General features: G+C 41.2%; 1 protein-coding gene across 1 annotated transcript in view; it reads left to right on the top strand.

Annotated features, from left to right (window-relative positions):
* The first annotated feature begins 1,347 nt into the window (after window positions 1-1,347).
* Window positions 1,348-18,162, top strand: part of IREB2 (iron responsive element binding protein 2) — a 37,809-nt gene continuing 20,994 nt past the window's right edge. Inside the window, 6 exon segments of the mRNA XM_038419037.2 lie at window positions 1,348-1,471; window positions 3,905-3,994; window positions 7,738-7,903; window positions 9,351-9,488; window positions 12,534-12,755; window positions 14,875-14,944. Of these exon segments, the coding sequence (XP_038274965.1) occupies window positions 1,366-1,471; window positions 3,905-3,994; window positions 7,738-7,903; window positions 9,351-9,488; window positions 12,534-12,755; window positions 14,875-14,944 (792 nt within the window). The 5' untranslated portion in view covers window positions 1,348-1,365.

Here is an 18,162-nt window from a genome sequence, read left to right as displayed (position 1 = left end):
CTATTATCATGTCCCCACTCAGTCTTCTCTTCTCCAGATTAAACAAAGTGTTCTCAATCATCCTTCATAGGTCATGTTTCCTAGACCTTTAATCATTTTTGTTGCTCTTCTCCAGTTTGTCTGCATCTTTCCTGAAATGTGGCACCCAGAACTGGGTACAACATTCCAGTTTAGGCCTAAGGGGGGAGGGATAGCTCAGTGGTTTGAGCATTGGCTTGCTAAACCCAGGGTTGTGAGTTCAATCCTTGAGGGGGCCATTGAGGGATTTGGGGCAAAAATTGGGGATTAGTCCTGCTTTGAGCAGGGGGTTAGACTAGATGATCTCCTGAGGTCCCTTCCAACCCTGATATTCTGTGATTCTAATCAACACAGAGTACAGCAAAATTACTTCTTGTGTCTTGCTTATAACACTCCTGCTAAAACATCCCAGAATATTTCAATTTTTTTGTTTGACTCATATTTAGCTTGTGATCCATTATGACTCCCAAATCTCTTTCCGGTTCTCCTTCCTAGGCAGTCATTTCCCATTTTGTATGTGTGCAACTGATTGTGCTTTCCTAAGTGGAGTGCTTTGCATTTGTCCTTATTGAATGTCAGCCTACTTTCTTCAGACCATTCCTCCAATTTGTGCAGATCATTTTGAATTTTAATCCTGTCCTCCAAAGCACTTACAACCCCTCCCAGCTTGGTATCCGTCACAGACTTTGTAAGCATGCATACTCTCTATACCATTATCTAAATCACTGATGACAATATTGAGCAGAACCGCACCCGAAGGGGCACTAAAACGCAATTTCCCCAGGGAAGCGTGAAATGAACGTGAGCCCCTACCCTGCCCCATCTGAATGGCCCAGCTGGATAGGACCTGGGTGCTGCCCACCGGGCCAGCCACCCCTTGTGCCCCCAACTCTCCCTGCATGGGGCACAGCCCAGGGTGTCACGTAGCCCTTGCCCTGGGACGCCAAGCCTCGCAACCAGCGCCTGTGGGCCCCCGTGCGGGACAGTCCCAGTCACCCACAGTCTGCTCCCGCCCGCCTCGTTCTCCCGCGTAGCCTAGCACGACCACGGTCTCGCGGGGACCCCAGGGCAGGGAACAAGAGAGTCGCCGGGAGCTGAGCTCACGCCCAGACTGAGGCTGACCCGACCTGCACCCAGCGACTAGTAAAAACACTTCCCCCAAACACCCCACCCCCTCCTTTAGTGAGCCTGGAAGTGCCGCGAGAGCGGCCACACACAGCACCCTCCCCCACAACCCCTGCTAATTCTCGCGAGATCCCCCCTATTTTTCCTTTATTGCCGTGACCCAAAATCTCGCGAGAACTGTGTCAACCAATCGGACGGGCGGAGCTCATTTCTAGTCTCGCGATGTTGGTTGCTGGCTCCGCCCCGACGGCCCCCTCCCCGAGTCTTCCTCGTCCCCCTCCCCACGTAGGGTTAATATGGTCGCCAGCGATGGACCCTGCAAGGCCAGGTCAGTGAGAGCCAGGCTTGGTGGGGGAAGGGCGATCCCGCTCCCGCCGAGCGCCCCCACGTTCCTGGTCTGGTGCGACCCTCCCCCCTGCAGTTAGCGGCCTGGCTTGTACCTCGGCCCCAGGTCCCCTGGCCTGAGGCCGCGACAGGTGCCCCCGGAGTGATGGTTCACCCCTCCTCCTCCTCCTCCCCCCCCCCCGCTGTCTTTATCGCCTCATCATCCCTCCCCCGCGCCCCGGACCGGCTCCGCTTTCGAGCCGTCGCTTCCCCCCCTACCCCCCGCAGCCGCCTTCGCTATCTACCGTCCTTTGTTCAGCCTCTTTCCCGTATCCCCGACTTGCACTGACATGTTCGCAGCCCCTGGGCGGGGGGGCTCGGCCGAGTCAGGGCGAATCCCTTCTCCGCTGGGCAGGGCCCAAGGCCGAGCCTAAGGCGGCGTGGAGAGCCGCCAGTGGGCACCATTGAGCGGCACCGCGAGCAGCTGCCCCCTCGCTCCTGGCACGCTCCGTGTAGATCTAACGGCGCTGCGTAGCGGCTCCTGCTGCTGCCCCGCACCCCATCCCAGGGTAGCGTTCAGCCTTCACACCCCCCCCGTCCCCCCTTGTCTGCACACCTTTCAGCTGCCTGGTAGGGGACCCGGTGCTTCCAAGGGGATGCCCCCGCCCCGCAGCAGCAGCTGCCCCCCCAACAAAATGGCCAAAAAATTGTCCTGTGACTTGGCGGGAGGGGGGATGACCGCTATACCGGACCCTGAGCTGAGAAGGGCCTCAAAACACTTGTTATGTCTGTGTAGGTGAAGTGAAATGGGATGAAGAAAAGGAGTACTTGTGGCACCTTAGAGACTAACAAATTTATTAGAGCATAAGCTTTCGTGAGCTACAGCTCACTTCATCACCAAATGCATCTGATGAAGTGAGCTGTAGCTCACGAAAGCTTATGCTCTAATAAATTTGTTAGTCTCTAAGGTGCCACAAGTACTCCTTTTCTTTTTGCGAATACAGACTAACACGGCTGCTACTCTGAAACCTGAAATGGGATGGTGGAGTCCCAGCGAACATGATATATTGGGCCCCAAATTTCTCAAGACAGGCCTTTCTGTGACCCAAGCCTCTCACTCTTTGGTAGGCTCTTTTCCAAGTCATGGATCAAAAATGGGTTGAAAACAATGGATTTCATACTTGTACTCTTCTTGGGTACCTTTTACAATAGATAGGCACAGAGCAGACGGGGCTTTGTTTTTTAATCTTTAATTCAAAAGCCCACCATGTAGATATCTGAGTCCTATGTAGTTCATTACTTCAGAAGTTGAAGGGCATAGGTTCATGGTGTTACTATTTATTAGCTGTCTCACTTTAAATATTTGTGATAGATACCCTATCTCACGAAAGTCTCACTTCCTTTTTTCAACTAGCACTCCAAATCCTTAGTTATTTTTGTTGACTATTTCTGGTTCCTCTTTAAGTTCGTTATCCGGGCGAACAGTTAAGCCATGAGTAACATTATGCCCATAAATGGGCTACTTGAGTCATGTTTGCAGATTCAGGACCTTACCATAAAGGCAGAAGAATTTGTAAAGTACCAATGATGCCTAGGTGAAAAAGGCAACCTACTAAAAAGATAAGCTTTTATTGCTGATACAGTCTTTTAAAATCAACAGAGGCCCTCTGCCTGCAAACACGCATATACTCTACTTTACTCACCTGAGTTGTTCCATTAATTTCATTGTAAATGTTTGTAGGACTCGGAGTGGGTGGTGTCACAGTTTTAACTTTTGTTTTAAAACCAAATTTGAATTTCTTAAACATGCACTATATTGAGTTCTTTGGGCCTTCCTAAGAGATGTTACTGACATTGTTCATTTAGGTTAATAGTATTTGAGTGGCAATAAATTATTTTTGTAAATTCCATTACTTCAGAAAAGAATTTAAAATTAATATGCAGTTCTTTTCTACAGATTTTTTTTCTACAAATACTTTTAATAAGGTCCGTGTTAAAGTGCATTTCTGTCTATTATTTTTAGGTACTTATATGGCCCCTCTTACCATAGTACTTCACAATCTTTAATGTACTTATCCTCACAACTCCCCTGGGAGGTAGGGAACAACCATTTTGCAGATGCGGAACTGAGACTAGATACCAGATTTTTAGTAGTATTTAGGTACCTAGTGGGACTTACAAAAGTTACTAGGTGTCTAACTCCCATTGAGTGTCTGACTCCCTAAGAGGTTTTGAAAATCCCACTAGGTACCTATCTGCATCTTTAGGCACCTAAATATCTTTAAATATTTGGCCCTGAGTGATTTGTCCAAGGTCACACAGGGACATCTCTGGTGAAACAGGGAATAGAACTGCATTTGTTTGAGCCCCAGCCTACTGCCTGAACCACTGCACCATCCTTTCTTTCCACTTAATATTTTGCTGCATTATTTTTCAGAATGCCCGTTCCAGTACTTAATTGAAACATTAAATGACAATCCAGAGAAGAAGTTCTACAATATCCCTAAACTTGGAGGCACCAAGTATGGTAATGCTACTTTTTAATAGCTTTTTAGTAGTATGGTTCCACTAGTAAATATGCACCAGTTACAGCTGTAGCTCACGAAAGCTTATGCTCAAATAAATGTGTTAGTCTCTAAGGTGCCACAAGTACTCCTTTTCTTTTTGCGAATACAGACTAACACGGCTGCTACTCTGAAATCTGTCAGTAGACAATTCTCTCCCCAGGGCTTAGCTTCAAAAGAATGGATTCATGTGGGTCATTTGCATTCCTCTCATTCCCAAGTATTTCTTAGGTAATGCACTTCACATATATTGTTCCAAAAAGTCCTTTGAAGTTCCTAATATCTCCCAGAGATTGCACTCACCTTCCTTCTGCCTCCTAAAGAATTTCCATACAATTCCACGATAGTGCACAAACATTAGCATTTTCAATATAATGGATCCCAAAAGGTATTAAATGTAGTTCAGTAAGGTTTAATTCCCTAAGATTTGTCCATGATATTGCAGAATACGATCATAAGTGTCGCATCTTGATTTTAATTTTTTGGGTGAACTTGGTGTTCATGAAAATGATGAAACTAGCTAGAGCCAGAGAGGCCTTATGAAAGTGTTCTCATAGAGGTCTTCAGATACATCTTTGTCCTGACACACAGTTAACTTCTCTCCAGCTGTGGCTCACCCGCCTGTTCATCTAATAAGTAGAAAACTTGGGTTTCATGTATTTTGTGGAGTGAACTTTGTCAGGGGAGTGGGCTTAGTCCAATAGTCTTGATTGCTGGCGACTTTCCTAAAGCCCAGTTCTGTTCAGTAGGACTACTGCTGTTAGCCTTATCTCTTTTGCACTGTTTCTTGCTATCCTATATCTCTTCTCTTCTGGAATTCCAACCATGGATAATGCCCTGTTTACTAAGTGTTGCTAGATAGGGCATAATTTTATTGCAGTTGCTGCAGAGGGTTCAGTTGAACTGAACTGTATGGAAGTTTTTGTGAAGTAGACAAATATTTCATCTCAGCAGATAAATTACTGTATAATATATTTATTTGTGTGTACTTTTAGATGTCTAAAATGAACCTATTAGGCCTGTCTCCCTTGATGCATAATTAAATAAAAATACACTTACACAATGCAAATACAACACAGAATATTGTTGATCATGACAACTTGAAATAAACTTCCCCATAAAATTTAAGTAAAAGTTACTTCCATCATGATCTCCCCAGGCATATCAAATTCTGAGTAAATAGAGGAGTTTGAGGCTCTTTGGTGGGGCTTTTTTGGGAGGTGGGATTATACTTATATGCTCACTGGACCATTAATGCACTCCTTTGCCTCTGTTTCAAATGGATGTTTCATTTAAATCAACATATGTTTGGGAGCAGTAAAGTAGTTACTTTTCTTTGGTTTGAAGTTTATGTATAATATAGCTTCAGGGCTTGAAAAAAATTCACTTCCCGGTAGAGAGACATAGACCATCAACATATGTAGCATTTAAACTTGTGCTTTAAAAAAAAATCTCTAGTTCGATTGGCAGCAAAGAGAATCTTCCAAATGTGAATGGCAGACAGACTGCTCCTCTGTCTCTACTCATAGCTTTTCAGCAGCATCAGTAGAATAGAATTAAGAAAACCAGTCAGTTTCACCTGTTCTCTTCAGAACCTTAAGGACAGCAGTGAAATTGAACAGAATTATTTCACTTTCTGTCTGGATGCTTTGGAAAGCTATGAAGAGCAGCAGAAATCACTGAAGCTATTTAGAGCAAAGACTGTGTAAGTGGAGACTATCGAGGAGAAACTAATGTGACTCCAACAGTCAGAGTGCTGAGTTGTGAGAGAAAACCCTCTCTTCCAGCAAATATGGGTGCCTTCAAAGTTATCAACATGCATTAAAACAGCCAGAGTTGTTATGAAAGATAGAATTCCAAAGCAGGGCCCCAAGACAGCATTCTGATAGGAATCCTAGCCCCTGCATCTTACTAAGTCATCCATCCTGGATCTCCTTTGAGACTCCTCTGTCCTGCAGTTTAAAGGTTCGTTTGATTTCTTTGGTTCCAAATTGCTATAGAGAGTCTGATTGTCTTAATATTTAAAGTGGGAGCAGAGGTATTCAGTTATGAAAAAATTGCAGCTAGGTGACTGAGACTGAAAGACCTTTTCTGGTCAGTGCTCTCTCTCTCTCTGTATGTGTGTGTATATATATATATATATATGTGGTAGTGCATTTGGAATGCCTTTATTCTTCATTAAAGGGAAGAACACAACTGACAGGGATATAAGATCATTTTGTTCTGGTAATTTGAATATTAAACACACTTACTGCTGACATTACACCACATTTATTTTAATCAGATTTCTTACAATTTGCTTTTTATATGAATCATCTAATTAGAGAATTACAGTGACTGCCCTGTAAAATGTATCTAATGTAACAGAAGCCACCAAACCCTGAAGCAATAGTTTGTAGGCAGACAAAGTCCTTGGACTTGGTTGAAACTGCCAAACTCATCTGTTTGTTAACATTTTAGATCTGAGCTTTGGTCTCTAGAGCTGAAACACTAGTACGTGAACCTGTTTGACCCGTTACCTAGCACCCTTTATACTTGCCCCATTACTGTACTCTCATCTGACCACCTGAATTATTGCTGAATGGAATGATGTTTGTGAGCGAATGAGTGCTCTTAATTTAGTACCTAAGAGCTCCTTTACTGCCTTCGGTGGTGACTGGCAGCCCTTTCTTTTTTTTAATCTGCCCCCCCCCCCAACATTTTCCCTTCCTTGAAAGCTTCTCCCAATTTTTACTTTGCTGTTACTTTATATTAATCAGTTTAGGTCTAGATTTCTTCCGCTTTTGGAGCCCACACTGAGATTATTTCTTGTCTTACTGTCACCTTCTGTGAACGAAGGGGAAACTGCACATAGCGATCCATATTCGTCATAAAAGTCAGTTCTGACTTGATATCACAAAGTAATTAAATGGTCAAGTTTAGGCTTCCAAAAATTATCTGTATTAATAGTTAGCAGCATAGTCTCATTGTGTCACCTCTTCTGCTTTGTCAGTGATACCAGCTTTGGCACTCCCTACAGTCATTTCTCCTACCAGCCTCTCCATGCCTTCTCTTTCTTTCACCCTATACATGGGTATCATTGCTTCTGTGTTCAATCAAGCCCTTATTCTCTTCCATTCAAATCCTTCTTAAAACTCCTCTTCTCTAGTGCCTACAATAAGTGACTCACTATTCAGTGTTTGTTTTTATATATTTAAAAAAAATCCCCAACCCTCCCAGATGTGCACACGCCTAATCATATTGCTGTAGCCCTCATCCTAACTCAACTGTTTGTCACTCTCACATATTTTGGTCCATCTATAATAATGTACTGACCCTGAAATGAACTCTGTATGATTGGACCTCTACACTTGGGCGGTATCCCTTTGACTTCAGTGGGGCTCTGCCTGGATTCACATATTCAATGATGATCATTATACAATCAAGGCCATTTTTCATAAGCTTTTATACTAAGGGCCAGGTCCTCCTCTCTTCTGTGAAACACTGTTGCACCCTTCTGAGTGCTATAAAATAATAATAGAGAACAAATGCACATTGATTTAGTGTTTCCTTGTAACTGTATTGTATTCCTGTGCTCTTATGGGGTCAGAATGAATTTCACTGCATGATTTGTCAAATCTCTTTAGTATAGTAAGGTGCATTTAGTTAAAACATGTATAGGCTAAAAGTGTTTCCTTGATTAATTCATTTACTTTCCCGTAACCAGATATTCTGCCTTATTCCATACGGGTACTGTTGGAAACTGCTGTCCGTAACTGTGATGGCTTCTTAGTAAAAAAGGAAGATGTTATGAATATTTTAGACTGGAAAACAAAACAGAACAATGTTGAAGTGCCCTTCTATCCTGCCAGAGTTCTTCTTCAAGACTTTACGTAAGTGAGATACTTTCTTTTTTTAATTACATTTTTCTAACAAAGTTTTCAAAATCTGTCTTGGTTCACCGTGCTCAGTGAGATTACCAATCTTTTATCAGGCCTGAAAGAAAACAAAATGAGGTGGCCCTTGTGAAGTTTATGCATCCCATTAATGAATAAAAATCATAGTTTTTGTTTGTTAGTGCACCTTCAGTGATGTTTCTACATTGTAAATAAAGCCTCTGATGCTGCAAGTTGGTCCAAGAAGGCAGATGCCTGTGCCCACATGGAGCTTTGCTAACTTCAGTGGGACTCCATGTTGGTGAAGGTTTCTGTCTGCATGGAGTAACTTGCAGAATAAGGGCCAAAGAATCAGCTTGGTGGCACTTTAACTGTAGTCGGATTGTGTGATGGTGCAATGAAATATTTAGAAATCTTACTTGTGATAACCTAAGGTAAAATCCTGCTTGTTTTACTGGTACATATAAGCCTATTGAACCCAATTGGACTACATACATGAATAAGAAAAGCAGGATTTGTCCATTAGAATGTTACCTATGGATTATTAAGATTTGTGGATGTGAGGTGGCTAAAAGGGTAATCCTTAAGTAGCTACAGAATATTAAACTAAGCACATTTAATTTTGCCAAGCTAGGCAATCATTTATTTGTCAAGTAGCCATGCAGAATAGAGGAGAACTCTTTAAATTCAAAAGCTCATCTCTCTGACAAACAGAAGCTGGTCCAGTAAAAGTATTAATTCACCCAACTTCTCTCTAAGAATATCCTAGTTTTATAAAATATATGGAAGCGATTTAAGTGCTTAGTTAACAAATCAAATCATAAGATTTTCATAACATTTCAGTTTATATCAGTATTCTTATCCTTTCCTTCAGTTTTGTATGTTGTCCTTAGAGTGTTTTTTATTTGTAAAATGGGGATACCAGTACTTAACCACTTTTGTAATGCACTTTTAGATCCTGAAATGAATACTCTTATATATAAGTGAAAAATACAAATTGCAAAGTAGTATAGAATATCATACACGTTCATTTGTATAGCAAAGTGGTGGTGTACAGTAGCATACATCCAGAAGTGGGCATTATGCCAAGGTTTTCTCACAGTTCAGGAGCTACCAAGAAAAAAGGGCAAATACCAAATGTAATCAGTTGGCCAAGGATTTTGCATATTCCTAGTTGACACAGACTTTAAATGCGGTGGTGGTTATGCTTGGAGTTAGGATGGTAGACAGTTTTTATTTAGATATATTTAAACAAACCCAGCACGTGAATACTTAATATTCCTTAAAACATGGTAGACAAAGTAAAATAAGCATTATGAGATGGTATTCAAATAGGCTGCTATGGAGGGTGAATTAAAAACAAGCCTCTACAGTTAGCTTTATTTTAGAGAATTGTCAATGCATCATAATATATGTAAAGTGCTATTTCTTTGTTTTTTGTTAGTGGAATTCCTGCAATGGTGGATTTTGCCGCCATGAGGGAAGCAGTGAAAAATCTTGGAGGAGATCCTATGAAAGTCCATCCTGCCTGCCCAACTGATCTCACTGTTGACCATTCTTTGCAGATAGACTTCAGTAAATGGTAATTAATCTACAAAAGCCAGTTCTGTTTAATGATTAAATTTCAGGGGGTGGTCAATATTCTCCATTGTGCTTTGTTCACTGCTCCTTTGGTAGCATAGAGGTAGCCTATGTAACCGTCATGGAGTTACTATTTAATAATTACGAATATCATATGCTCTATGTAAGAGGGTTTGCTATATGATTATAAAGTGAATTCAGGCGGGGTCATTTGCATATATGTAGGAAAGAGGACAATAGCCTGAGATAGCCACCCATTTACCCACATTTGAGGGACAATATTAGACCCATTTGCTTCTAACCCCCCCACTCAAATCCATATCGTGCTCCATGGAGCAGTTTATTGGGTGGGTAGGGGATCACAGATTGTAGATGCATGGAAACCTAAGACAAAGGGCTTCCTGGGGAACAAAACATTCTCAAGTGGGGAGGACAGTAGTTGTCAGGAGCTGTTCAGGAGCAAGAGGCTGACAGACACACCCTTAAGGATGTCATCTGAAGCCATTGGACCTTTTGTAAACTTCCAAGTGATCGTTAAGTTTAAACAGTACTTTGTTTTAAGAACATACAGACAGCCATACTGGGTCAGACCAATGGTCCATCTAGACCAGTATCCTGTCTTCTGACAGTGGCCAATGCTCAGTGCTTCAGAGGGAATGAACAGAACAGGTAATCATCAAGTGATCCATCCCCGGCTTCTGGCAAACAGAGGCTAGGGACGCTTCAGAGCGTGGTTTTGCATCCCTGCCCATCCTGGCTAGTAGCCATTGATGACCCTATTCTCCATGAACTTACCTCATTTGTTTTTGAACCCTGTTATAGTCTTGGCCTTCACATCCTATGGCAAAGAGTTCCACAGGTTGACTGTGCATTGTGTGAAGAAATGCTGTCTGGTCCCTCAGAAAGCTGTCTGGTCCTGTATTAACTGGGGGTCATACCTCCTGAAGGGCAGACTTGCAGTTGGGCCTGCTGAAAAATCATGTGGTTTGCAGGGCTGTAGCCCAAGACCGGTATAAGATTGGCAGAATCCCAGCCCAGGCAGGTTGAGGCACAAGACCTCAGACCTGAGGAGGTGCATGCAGAGAGACTAGAAAAGGAGTCCGAGGCAGTGATGTCATGAGATCAGTTTGGGGCTCTCCTTTATGTCTGGAAGTTTTGACAGCATGGAAAAGAAAATCTTTAAATTACACTTATCTTTTGCCTCACTCATGTAACAGTATGTTACACAGCAAAAGCTGTGCATGTGCTAGCCTACTCAAGCTAGCTTGAATCTACTAGCATGACTAACAATAGTGGGGAAGACATCACTGTGAGGGTAGCAAGCAGAGTATGTACCATGGGGCCATTCCAGGCTTGTACTACCCATGCTGAAGTCTTCACTGCTTTTGTAACCCTGCTAGATGGACTGAAGCTAGCCTGGGTAAGCTAGCCCATGCATGGATTTTGCTATGTAGACATACCCTAAGTGATTACAGCTCCTTTTCTTCTTCCAAAGCATGTAGCCTCCCAAAGGGCATATTGACTGGTCTAAACTGTGTAATAGTGATTTCAGTCTCTGGAGAGCTGAAAAAGTTCAGAACTGCTATGAAAGACAGTCTTGTGCATATTTGGTATTTGCATGGACCTTTTAAATACATACACAACTCCAATTTTGGCAATAGTAATTTAGAAGAATGAAAAACAGGAAAGTACAGTAGAACCCTGTTAACCAAGCCTCCATCATCCAGCTCTCAGTATTAACCAAACCACCAGCCACTCCAGGCTGACAGTGGCTGGGGCTCCTGCTGTTAGCCTGAGCCCCAGCCACCCATTCTCCAGTTTATCCAGTTTTTGGTTATCCTATCGGGCTGTGGGCCCAGTTAGACTGGATAATCGGGGTTCCACTGTATCGCTGTGAAATGAAGATTATTTGGTGATACTGCTTCTCCAGCAGTCCAGTTCTTTTTTTTACCCTTCCTCGTGTTTGAAGGGAAAAGCCCAAATTGTGATTAGTTAAGTCTGAAATTATCAGAAAGGCCAAATGTTGGCAAGAGATCTCAACATGCTGCTTTGTACTGATATATCCAGTTCTGCTAGTTCACTGCTGGAAGGTCCACAGGAGTCTGTCAGCATCTGCTAAAGTGTGATATGAGGCCCTTCCCCAAGGTGCTGCATGTGCTGCCTCTGCATAGCTTCCAAATCCCACTAGCTGAGGGATTGTGAACTGAGCTTAGATTCAGACAAAATACCCTGTGAGGTGGTGTGGTATCCTGCCACTAGACAATAGAAATTTTTCTTTTAGAGCAGCAGAAACATAGATAGCTGTATTTATCATTGTGGCAAATTACTGAATGTAACCATTATAGGTAAAAAGTCAATCATCTTTCACAGTGGGTTTTTCCAGTGTGTTCATGTTAAGGTTAAATGTAGTGTAAATAGAGTGTAGTATGGTAAACGTGTAGAAGGTTTTAAAAATGTTTACCTACAGTGTTTTATGTATGTACTTACATTATTTTCTTGAGCCTGAAGTATAATAATTTTATATTTGTAGTAATAAAATGTGTTTGTTGCTTGAGCCCTTATTTCAGAAACACAATTAAATATAAAATATCACAACTGCTGCTTTGAGTAAACTGTAGCAAGAGACAATTCCTCAGGGATCTAACAAATGTCGATGTGCTGCAATAGAGAATAAAACCAAACAATCCCCAGCCCTTCCCTGGGACAAGACTTTCCTCGCATCCCTGTCCTTCAGACCTTGAGTAAACAGTGCAAGGACCATCTGTGTCCTGTTAATAAATGTGGTGTTTTGCAGACCAATCAGGTGAGTGAGTAGTTTATATGGCAGATAATATAGTTCCTTTTAGAAAAGGTCAGTACAACTTCTTTTTGTGTGATCACCGTGCTGTATTCTTTGATTAACTATACTTACCCAGTGACACTTCACTTTCACCAGGGTTGTAATAAAATGGTGACCTTTTAGATACAGTTGGTCATTTGTTGGGGGTGTTTTTTCAGTAGGAAAATGTTTTGATGCACTTGTTTTATTTTCTGTTTAAAATGACAGTGCAATACAGAATGCTCCGAATCCTGGAGGTGGTGACTTACAGAGGCCATTGGCAAAGGTTTCTCCGCTTAAAGTGCAGCCTCGGAAGGTACCTTGCAGGGGCCAGACTGGCTGCAAAGGGCCATGTGATGCTGGAGAATCAAGTCGTAACTCAGGAAAATTTTCTGCGCAGATTGAGAATACCCCTATCCTCTGTCCATTTCATCTTCAACCAGTGCCTGAGTATGAAATGCTTTTATTGCTTAGCATTTAATTGTCAAATCTGTCTTTTGCTGGAGGGAATTATGGTTGTGTTTTAGTGACTGGAAGGCAGGCTCTTTCTGTGTGCTGTCTCCTAGTTCAGCACTTCCTTTTAGTTTGCAGTGCTTTTGGTTTAAATTTAAGGTGGAGCAGAACAATTGTACTTTGCTATCAGATGATGCAGGGTTGTCCCCAGAGCAACAGTACAGCTTTTAAAGTGTTGGCCTGCCTTGTGAAAGCCTGTTGGCTAATTACAGCTAGCTTTTTGGAGTTAATTGTAAAATTTAAATCTTGCCTCCAAAATACAAAAAAGTAAGCTGTCTGTCGTCCACAAAGCCGGCAATGCTCCTTAAGCTGCACTGAAGGGGCCTCTTGGTTGACATCCAGAATGCCTGCAACAGCTGACAGAGATGCTGCTCCATGCTAAATGTACCTCTCTGCATCTTCATCTACTCCACCCACAAACAGGCCGGAGCATTTAGGATGATGTCTAACACCATAGGTGTTTGAACTGACCTAAAACAGGAGAAGAACTTAGGTAAAGCGTTCTGTAGAGGGTCATTTATCTGGTGGTTGATTGTCTTTTTAAATCTGAGCTAGAGACTTGCCTCATTTCCTTGTAAGGGCAGTGATACATAGGAACAGTGCTCTGTAAATTAGTAATGTAAATGTAATAAGGCACTGCTGAAACTTTGGTTTAAATCTGAAAGTCTCTCTTGTTTTATATTTCATTTAAATGATTTACAGAAGGTTTAAACTCCTTTCTTTCCTGATAAGAATTGGACATCCCATACCAGCTAAGAAAGCAGTCTATATATTATCCCCCAGGCCACAAATAACCTCTAATCCATCTGTCACTGAGTTGAAATGCAGCATTACATCTTGGCTGTATGTGACACCCCACAAAGGCCTCATCTGCTTGCCTTTTCCCAAGATTCATTTATTTATAGGTCCATTTGCAGCACTCTGTCTATGACAATTACATGTAATGACCCTCATCTTTCAACTGCCACCTATCGTCTCTGATAGATTGACTAGATCTCTGTCTTTCTGTGGCTGACATATCTAGAATTTCAGTGCTATATCGAACAATACAGTATTTTGATTGTGTTGCAAATTTTATTTTAAAAAAATTATTTCTGTCCTCTTTTGCTTTTTCCACGCAGAAATAGAAATGTTATGAGAAAAGCTAAATGTTTTCTGCAATTTGGATGTTGCTGATACCAGTACATCCTTTTCTACCAGAAGTGGCATTCATTAAACTGCAATTTGAGTGTTGACTATCCCTTAGAGTTTTGTAAAACAATACACCATATGACCTTCCTCTATTGCAGAAGAGAAAGGGGGAAAGGTCTGGTTGTAAAATGCAGCCCTCAAATATCATTTAGAGAAGAGCTTTTATTACTCTCTCTCACAAAAAATCTCCCAGAGAAGCAATAGCTATAAAAACACAATCCAGCAATGAATTTCACTCATTTAATAAAACGATGCTTTTCATTACAAACACATATGAAAGTTAGTCATCTGCGTTTATGTTTAGACACTGTGGTGATGAACGCATATACATAAGTAAATGAATACAGTTCCTGGAAGATATTTACAAATAAATTATACAGTATCTTATTGGTGTTCTAGTCAGCAGTTAGAGGACCAGAGTTGAAAATGAGCAATTCTCTTGCCAGCAATAACATAAATCAGATACCTAATTTCTTTCTCAATATCAAATTTTGAGGTAAGCAACTCCTATGAATATCAGTTAGAAGAAATATCTTCCTTGTTTGACAGTGCAGTTATTGTAGTCCCTCACATGCTGGGAAGGTATCTTTTTCTGATCGGTATTTTTTGAGGTTATTTGGTTCAGGCAAATTAGAGCTAAAAGCTCTCATTTATACTGTGTGTGATGAGAAGACCAGTCCCTTTCTCTGCTGTTTTCAGAGGGCATCTTCTCCTTTCCTCACTTCCTTGTTTGCAAGAAATTGCCTCAGTCTTATCTAAAAGAATTTAAAAAAATTCTGTTATTTGCAGTAATGAATGAGAGTTCCAGCAAATAGAAGCAAAAACCAAATCTTATTGTTTATCAATTCATTTTAATTATTTCTAGGCCTGAAACAGTGTTAAAAAACCAAGAGGTGGAATTTGGCAGAAATAGAGAGAGGCTTCAGTTTTTTAAGGTATGCCATTTTTTTTTCTACAGCCCTCTTATTATATTTTTTATTTGATTTGATGTTTTGTCAGTCTTTCAAATGGCCTTGGCAGTTCATGATGATAGGGGGGGATTTATTGTATCCCTTTCAAAATTTCAGGTTTTCAGGTCAGAATTTTTGAGTGTATATTAGTACAGCTGATTAGTGCATACCATGATAATACAATTTTTTGGAAGAATGCCCAAGTAATTAATGACTCTTGGGCATTGTAGAGCCCTAATTAAGGTGTGTGGGGTTTTTTTAAAGGAAGAAGGGTACAAAATGCTAATAGAAATAGTAAATAAGCTAATATTAACTGAAACAGTGGATTTATTTGGATTTAAACATTTCCCAAGTATTTGTAACCCAAATATCAATAGTATGTTCAAACCTGAGAACCTGAAGTGATGCTAACTGGAAACAAAAGTGAAACTGACCAGACATTAATGACTTGATACTTTGAGGTGCCAAACATCCTAAATTTCCATTGAAATGAATGTGCGTTGAGAGCACTCAGCACCTCAGAATTATCTGTTGCAGATTATCTGTCTGCATCTCCACAGGTTAACTGCTTCCTCAGTCCAAAACGGTTTTCTAAAGTGTCTAGGAATTTTTAGTAGGTAGACAATAGAGCCCATATATTTAAAAGTTGGTACTGTCTATTGAATCAACAATCCTCAGCCTTAAGAGGATTGGAAAGAGGTGCCATATATGAGAGATTTCAAAGCCTAAATACAGCTGAGTTTCACACCAGCCTTATCCCTAGACAAAGCCCTGATCCTGCAAATCTTTGTTTAAGACAATAGTCCCATTTAAATCAGTGGGACCACTTCTGAATGGGATTTGAGTACAAGTCAATGCCACTCTGATTACCAGTTGGTAATTGTGGTGGGGTTGCTTTACTGATGTAAGTCATTTCTCCCTTCCTCTGATTCAGTGTGTTTCTGTAGTGCTTGCTGCTAGCCTAGGAATTTATTACCCGAACTCTGATCCCTTTAAGGCAGCATGATATGCTGCTGTTCAATCAACAGACAGGATACCTAACGATGTATGTTGCTGATTGGCTAGGGCATTTTTCTTCTGTAATACCATTACATATAACAGTAAAAGCTGTTTTATCCAGCACTTCACCAACTGGAAAGGTCTATAAACTGGCATTTCTGATCTTCATTGAAATTCTGGTTTAGAGTCTGGTTGGGCTGGGGCGCAGGAGGGGGTGCGGAGGGCAGGTTTTGGGGGAGGGAGTTTGGGTGCAGGAGAAGTTCGGGGCAGTGGGTTGGCAGGCAGGGATGTCAGATCCGGGGGGCTGTCACCTTGGGCAGCTCCCTGCAAGTGGCAACCTGTCCCAGCTACTCCTAAGTGGAAGCATGACAGGCGGCTCCGTGCTCTGCCCCTGCCCCCCCAAGCACAAGCTCCACAGCTCCCGTTGTCTGGGAACTGTCTGCAGGCGGAGGCAGCACGCCGAGCCTCCTGCTGTGCCTCCATTTAGGAGCAGCCAGGACAGGTCACTGTTTGCGGGGGAGGTGACCACCCCCAGATCCAACACCCTGTACCCCAACTTGCTGCCCTGAGCCCCCTCCCATACCCAAATTCCCTCCCTCTTAGTTAACCCACATTTTTCACTTACCGGCACCCCCCATTCCCTCAACATGCTGGATAAAAACGCTTTTACTGTAATTTAACACAACCAACAAAGAGAGAAAGAAATTAACAAAGTGCAATTCTCCTCTGAAAAGTGACTCTGAAAATTGGGTTTCCATGTTTGTGATCTGAATTTACAAGTAAAAGGTAGGGCTGTCGATTAATCTCAGTTAACTCACGTGATGAACTAAAAAAAAAAATCGCAATTAAAAAATTAATCACGATTAATTGCAGTTTTAATTGTACTGCTAAGCAATAGAATACCAATTGAAATTTATTAAATATTTTGGATGTTTTTCTACATTTTCAAATATATTGATTTCAATTACAGCACAGAATACAAAGTGTACAGTGCTCACTTTATATTATTTTTATTACAAATATTTGCACTCCAAAAATGATAAACAAAAGAAATAGTATTTTTCAATTCACCTCATACAAGTACTGTAGTGGAATCTCTTTGTGAAAGTGCAACTTACAAATGTAGACTTTTTTGTTACATAACTGCACTCAAAACCAAAACAATGTAAAACTTTAGAACCTACAAATCCACTTAGTCCTACTTCTTGTTCAGCCAATTGAGAAGACAAACAAGTTTGTTTACATTTGCAGGAAATAATGCTGCTCCCTTCTTGTTTACAATGTCACCTGAAAGTGAGAACAGGTGTGCACATACACTGTTGTAGCTGGTGTCACAAGATATTTATGTACCAGATACGCTAAAGATTCATGTGTCCCTTCACGCTGCAACCACCATTCCAGAGGCGTGTCCATACTGATGACTGGTTCTGCTTGATAACGATCCAAAACAGTGCAAACTGATGCATGTTCGTTTTCATTATCTGAGTCAGATGCCACCAGCAGAAGGTTGATTTTCTTTTTTGATGGTTTGGGTTCTGTAGTTTCCGCATCAGAGTGTTTTAAGACTCTTTTAAGACTTCTAAAAGTATGCTCCACACCTTGTCCCTCTCAGATTTTGGAAGGCATTTCAGATTCTTAAACCTTGGGTTGAGTGTTGTAGCTATCTTTAGAAATCTCAAATTGGTACTTTCTTTGAGTTTTGTCAAATCTGCTGTGAAAGTGTTCTTAAAATGAACAACATGCTGGATCATCATCCAAGACTGCTATAACATGAAATACATGGCAGAATGAGGGTAAAAAACAGAGCAGGAGACATACAGTTCTCCCCCAAGGAGTTCAGTCATAAATTTAATTAACACATTATTTTTTTAACGGGTGTCATCAGCATGGAAGCATGTTCTCTGGAATGGTATCCAAAGCACGAAGGGGCCTATGAAGGGATTGCTCTACAGCAGTGGTCTCCAAATTTTTTTGATCACGCATCCCTATCATAAAACTTTTTGAGCCCACCCCCCAATATATGTATATTTATTTATGTATAAATTATATATATGTCCTACTGTACTAATATATTGTGTAAATATAAAACATACACACAAAAAATAGAAATTAAAAAACGCGATAAAGGTGAAATATTTTTACATTTTTTTTATTTATTATTAATGGTACAAAAAACCTTTTTGCTTTCACTTTAAAAATTATTA

This window comes from Dermochelys coriacea, chromosome 10, assembly GCF_009764565.3.
Source record: "Dermochelys coriacea isolate rDerCor1 chromosome 10, rDerCor1.pri.v4, whole genome shotgun sequence".
Taxonomy (NCBI): domain Eukaryota; kingdom Metazoa; phylum Chordata; order Testudines; family Dermochelyidae; genus Dermochelys; species Dermochelys coriacea.
The sequence above is the reverse complement of the archived record's forward strand: the minus strand, read 5'-3'. Positions and strand labels throughout refer to the sequence as shown.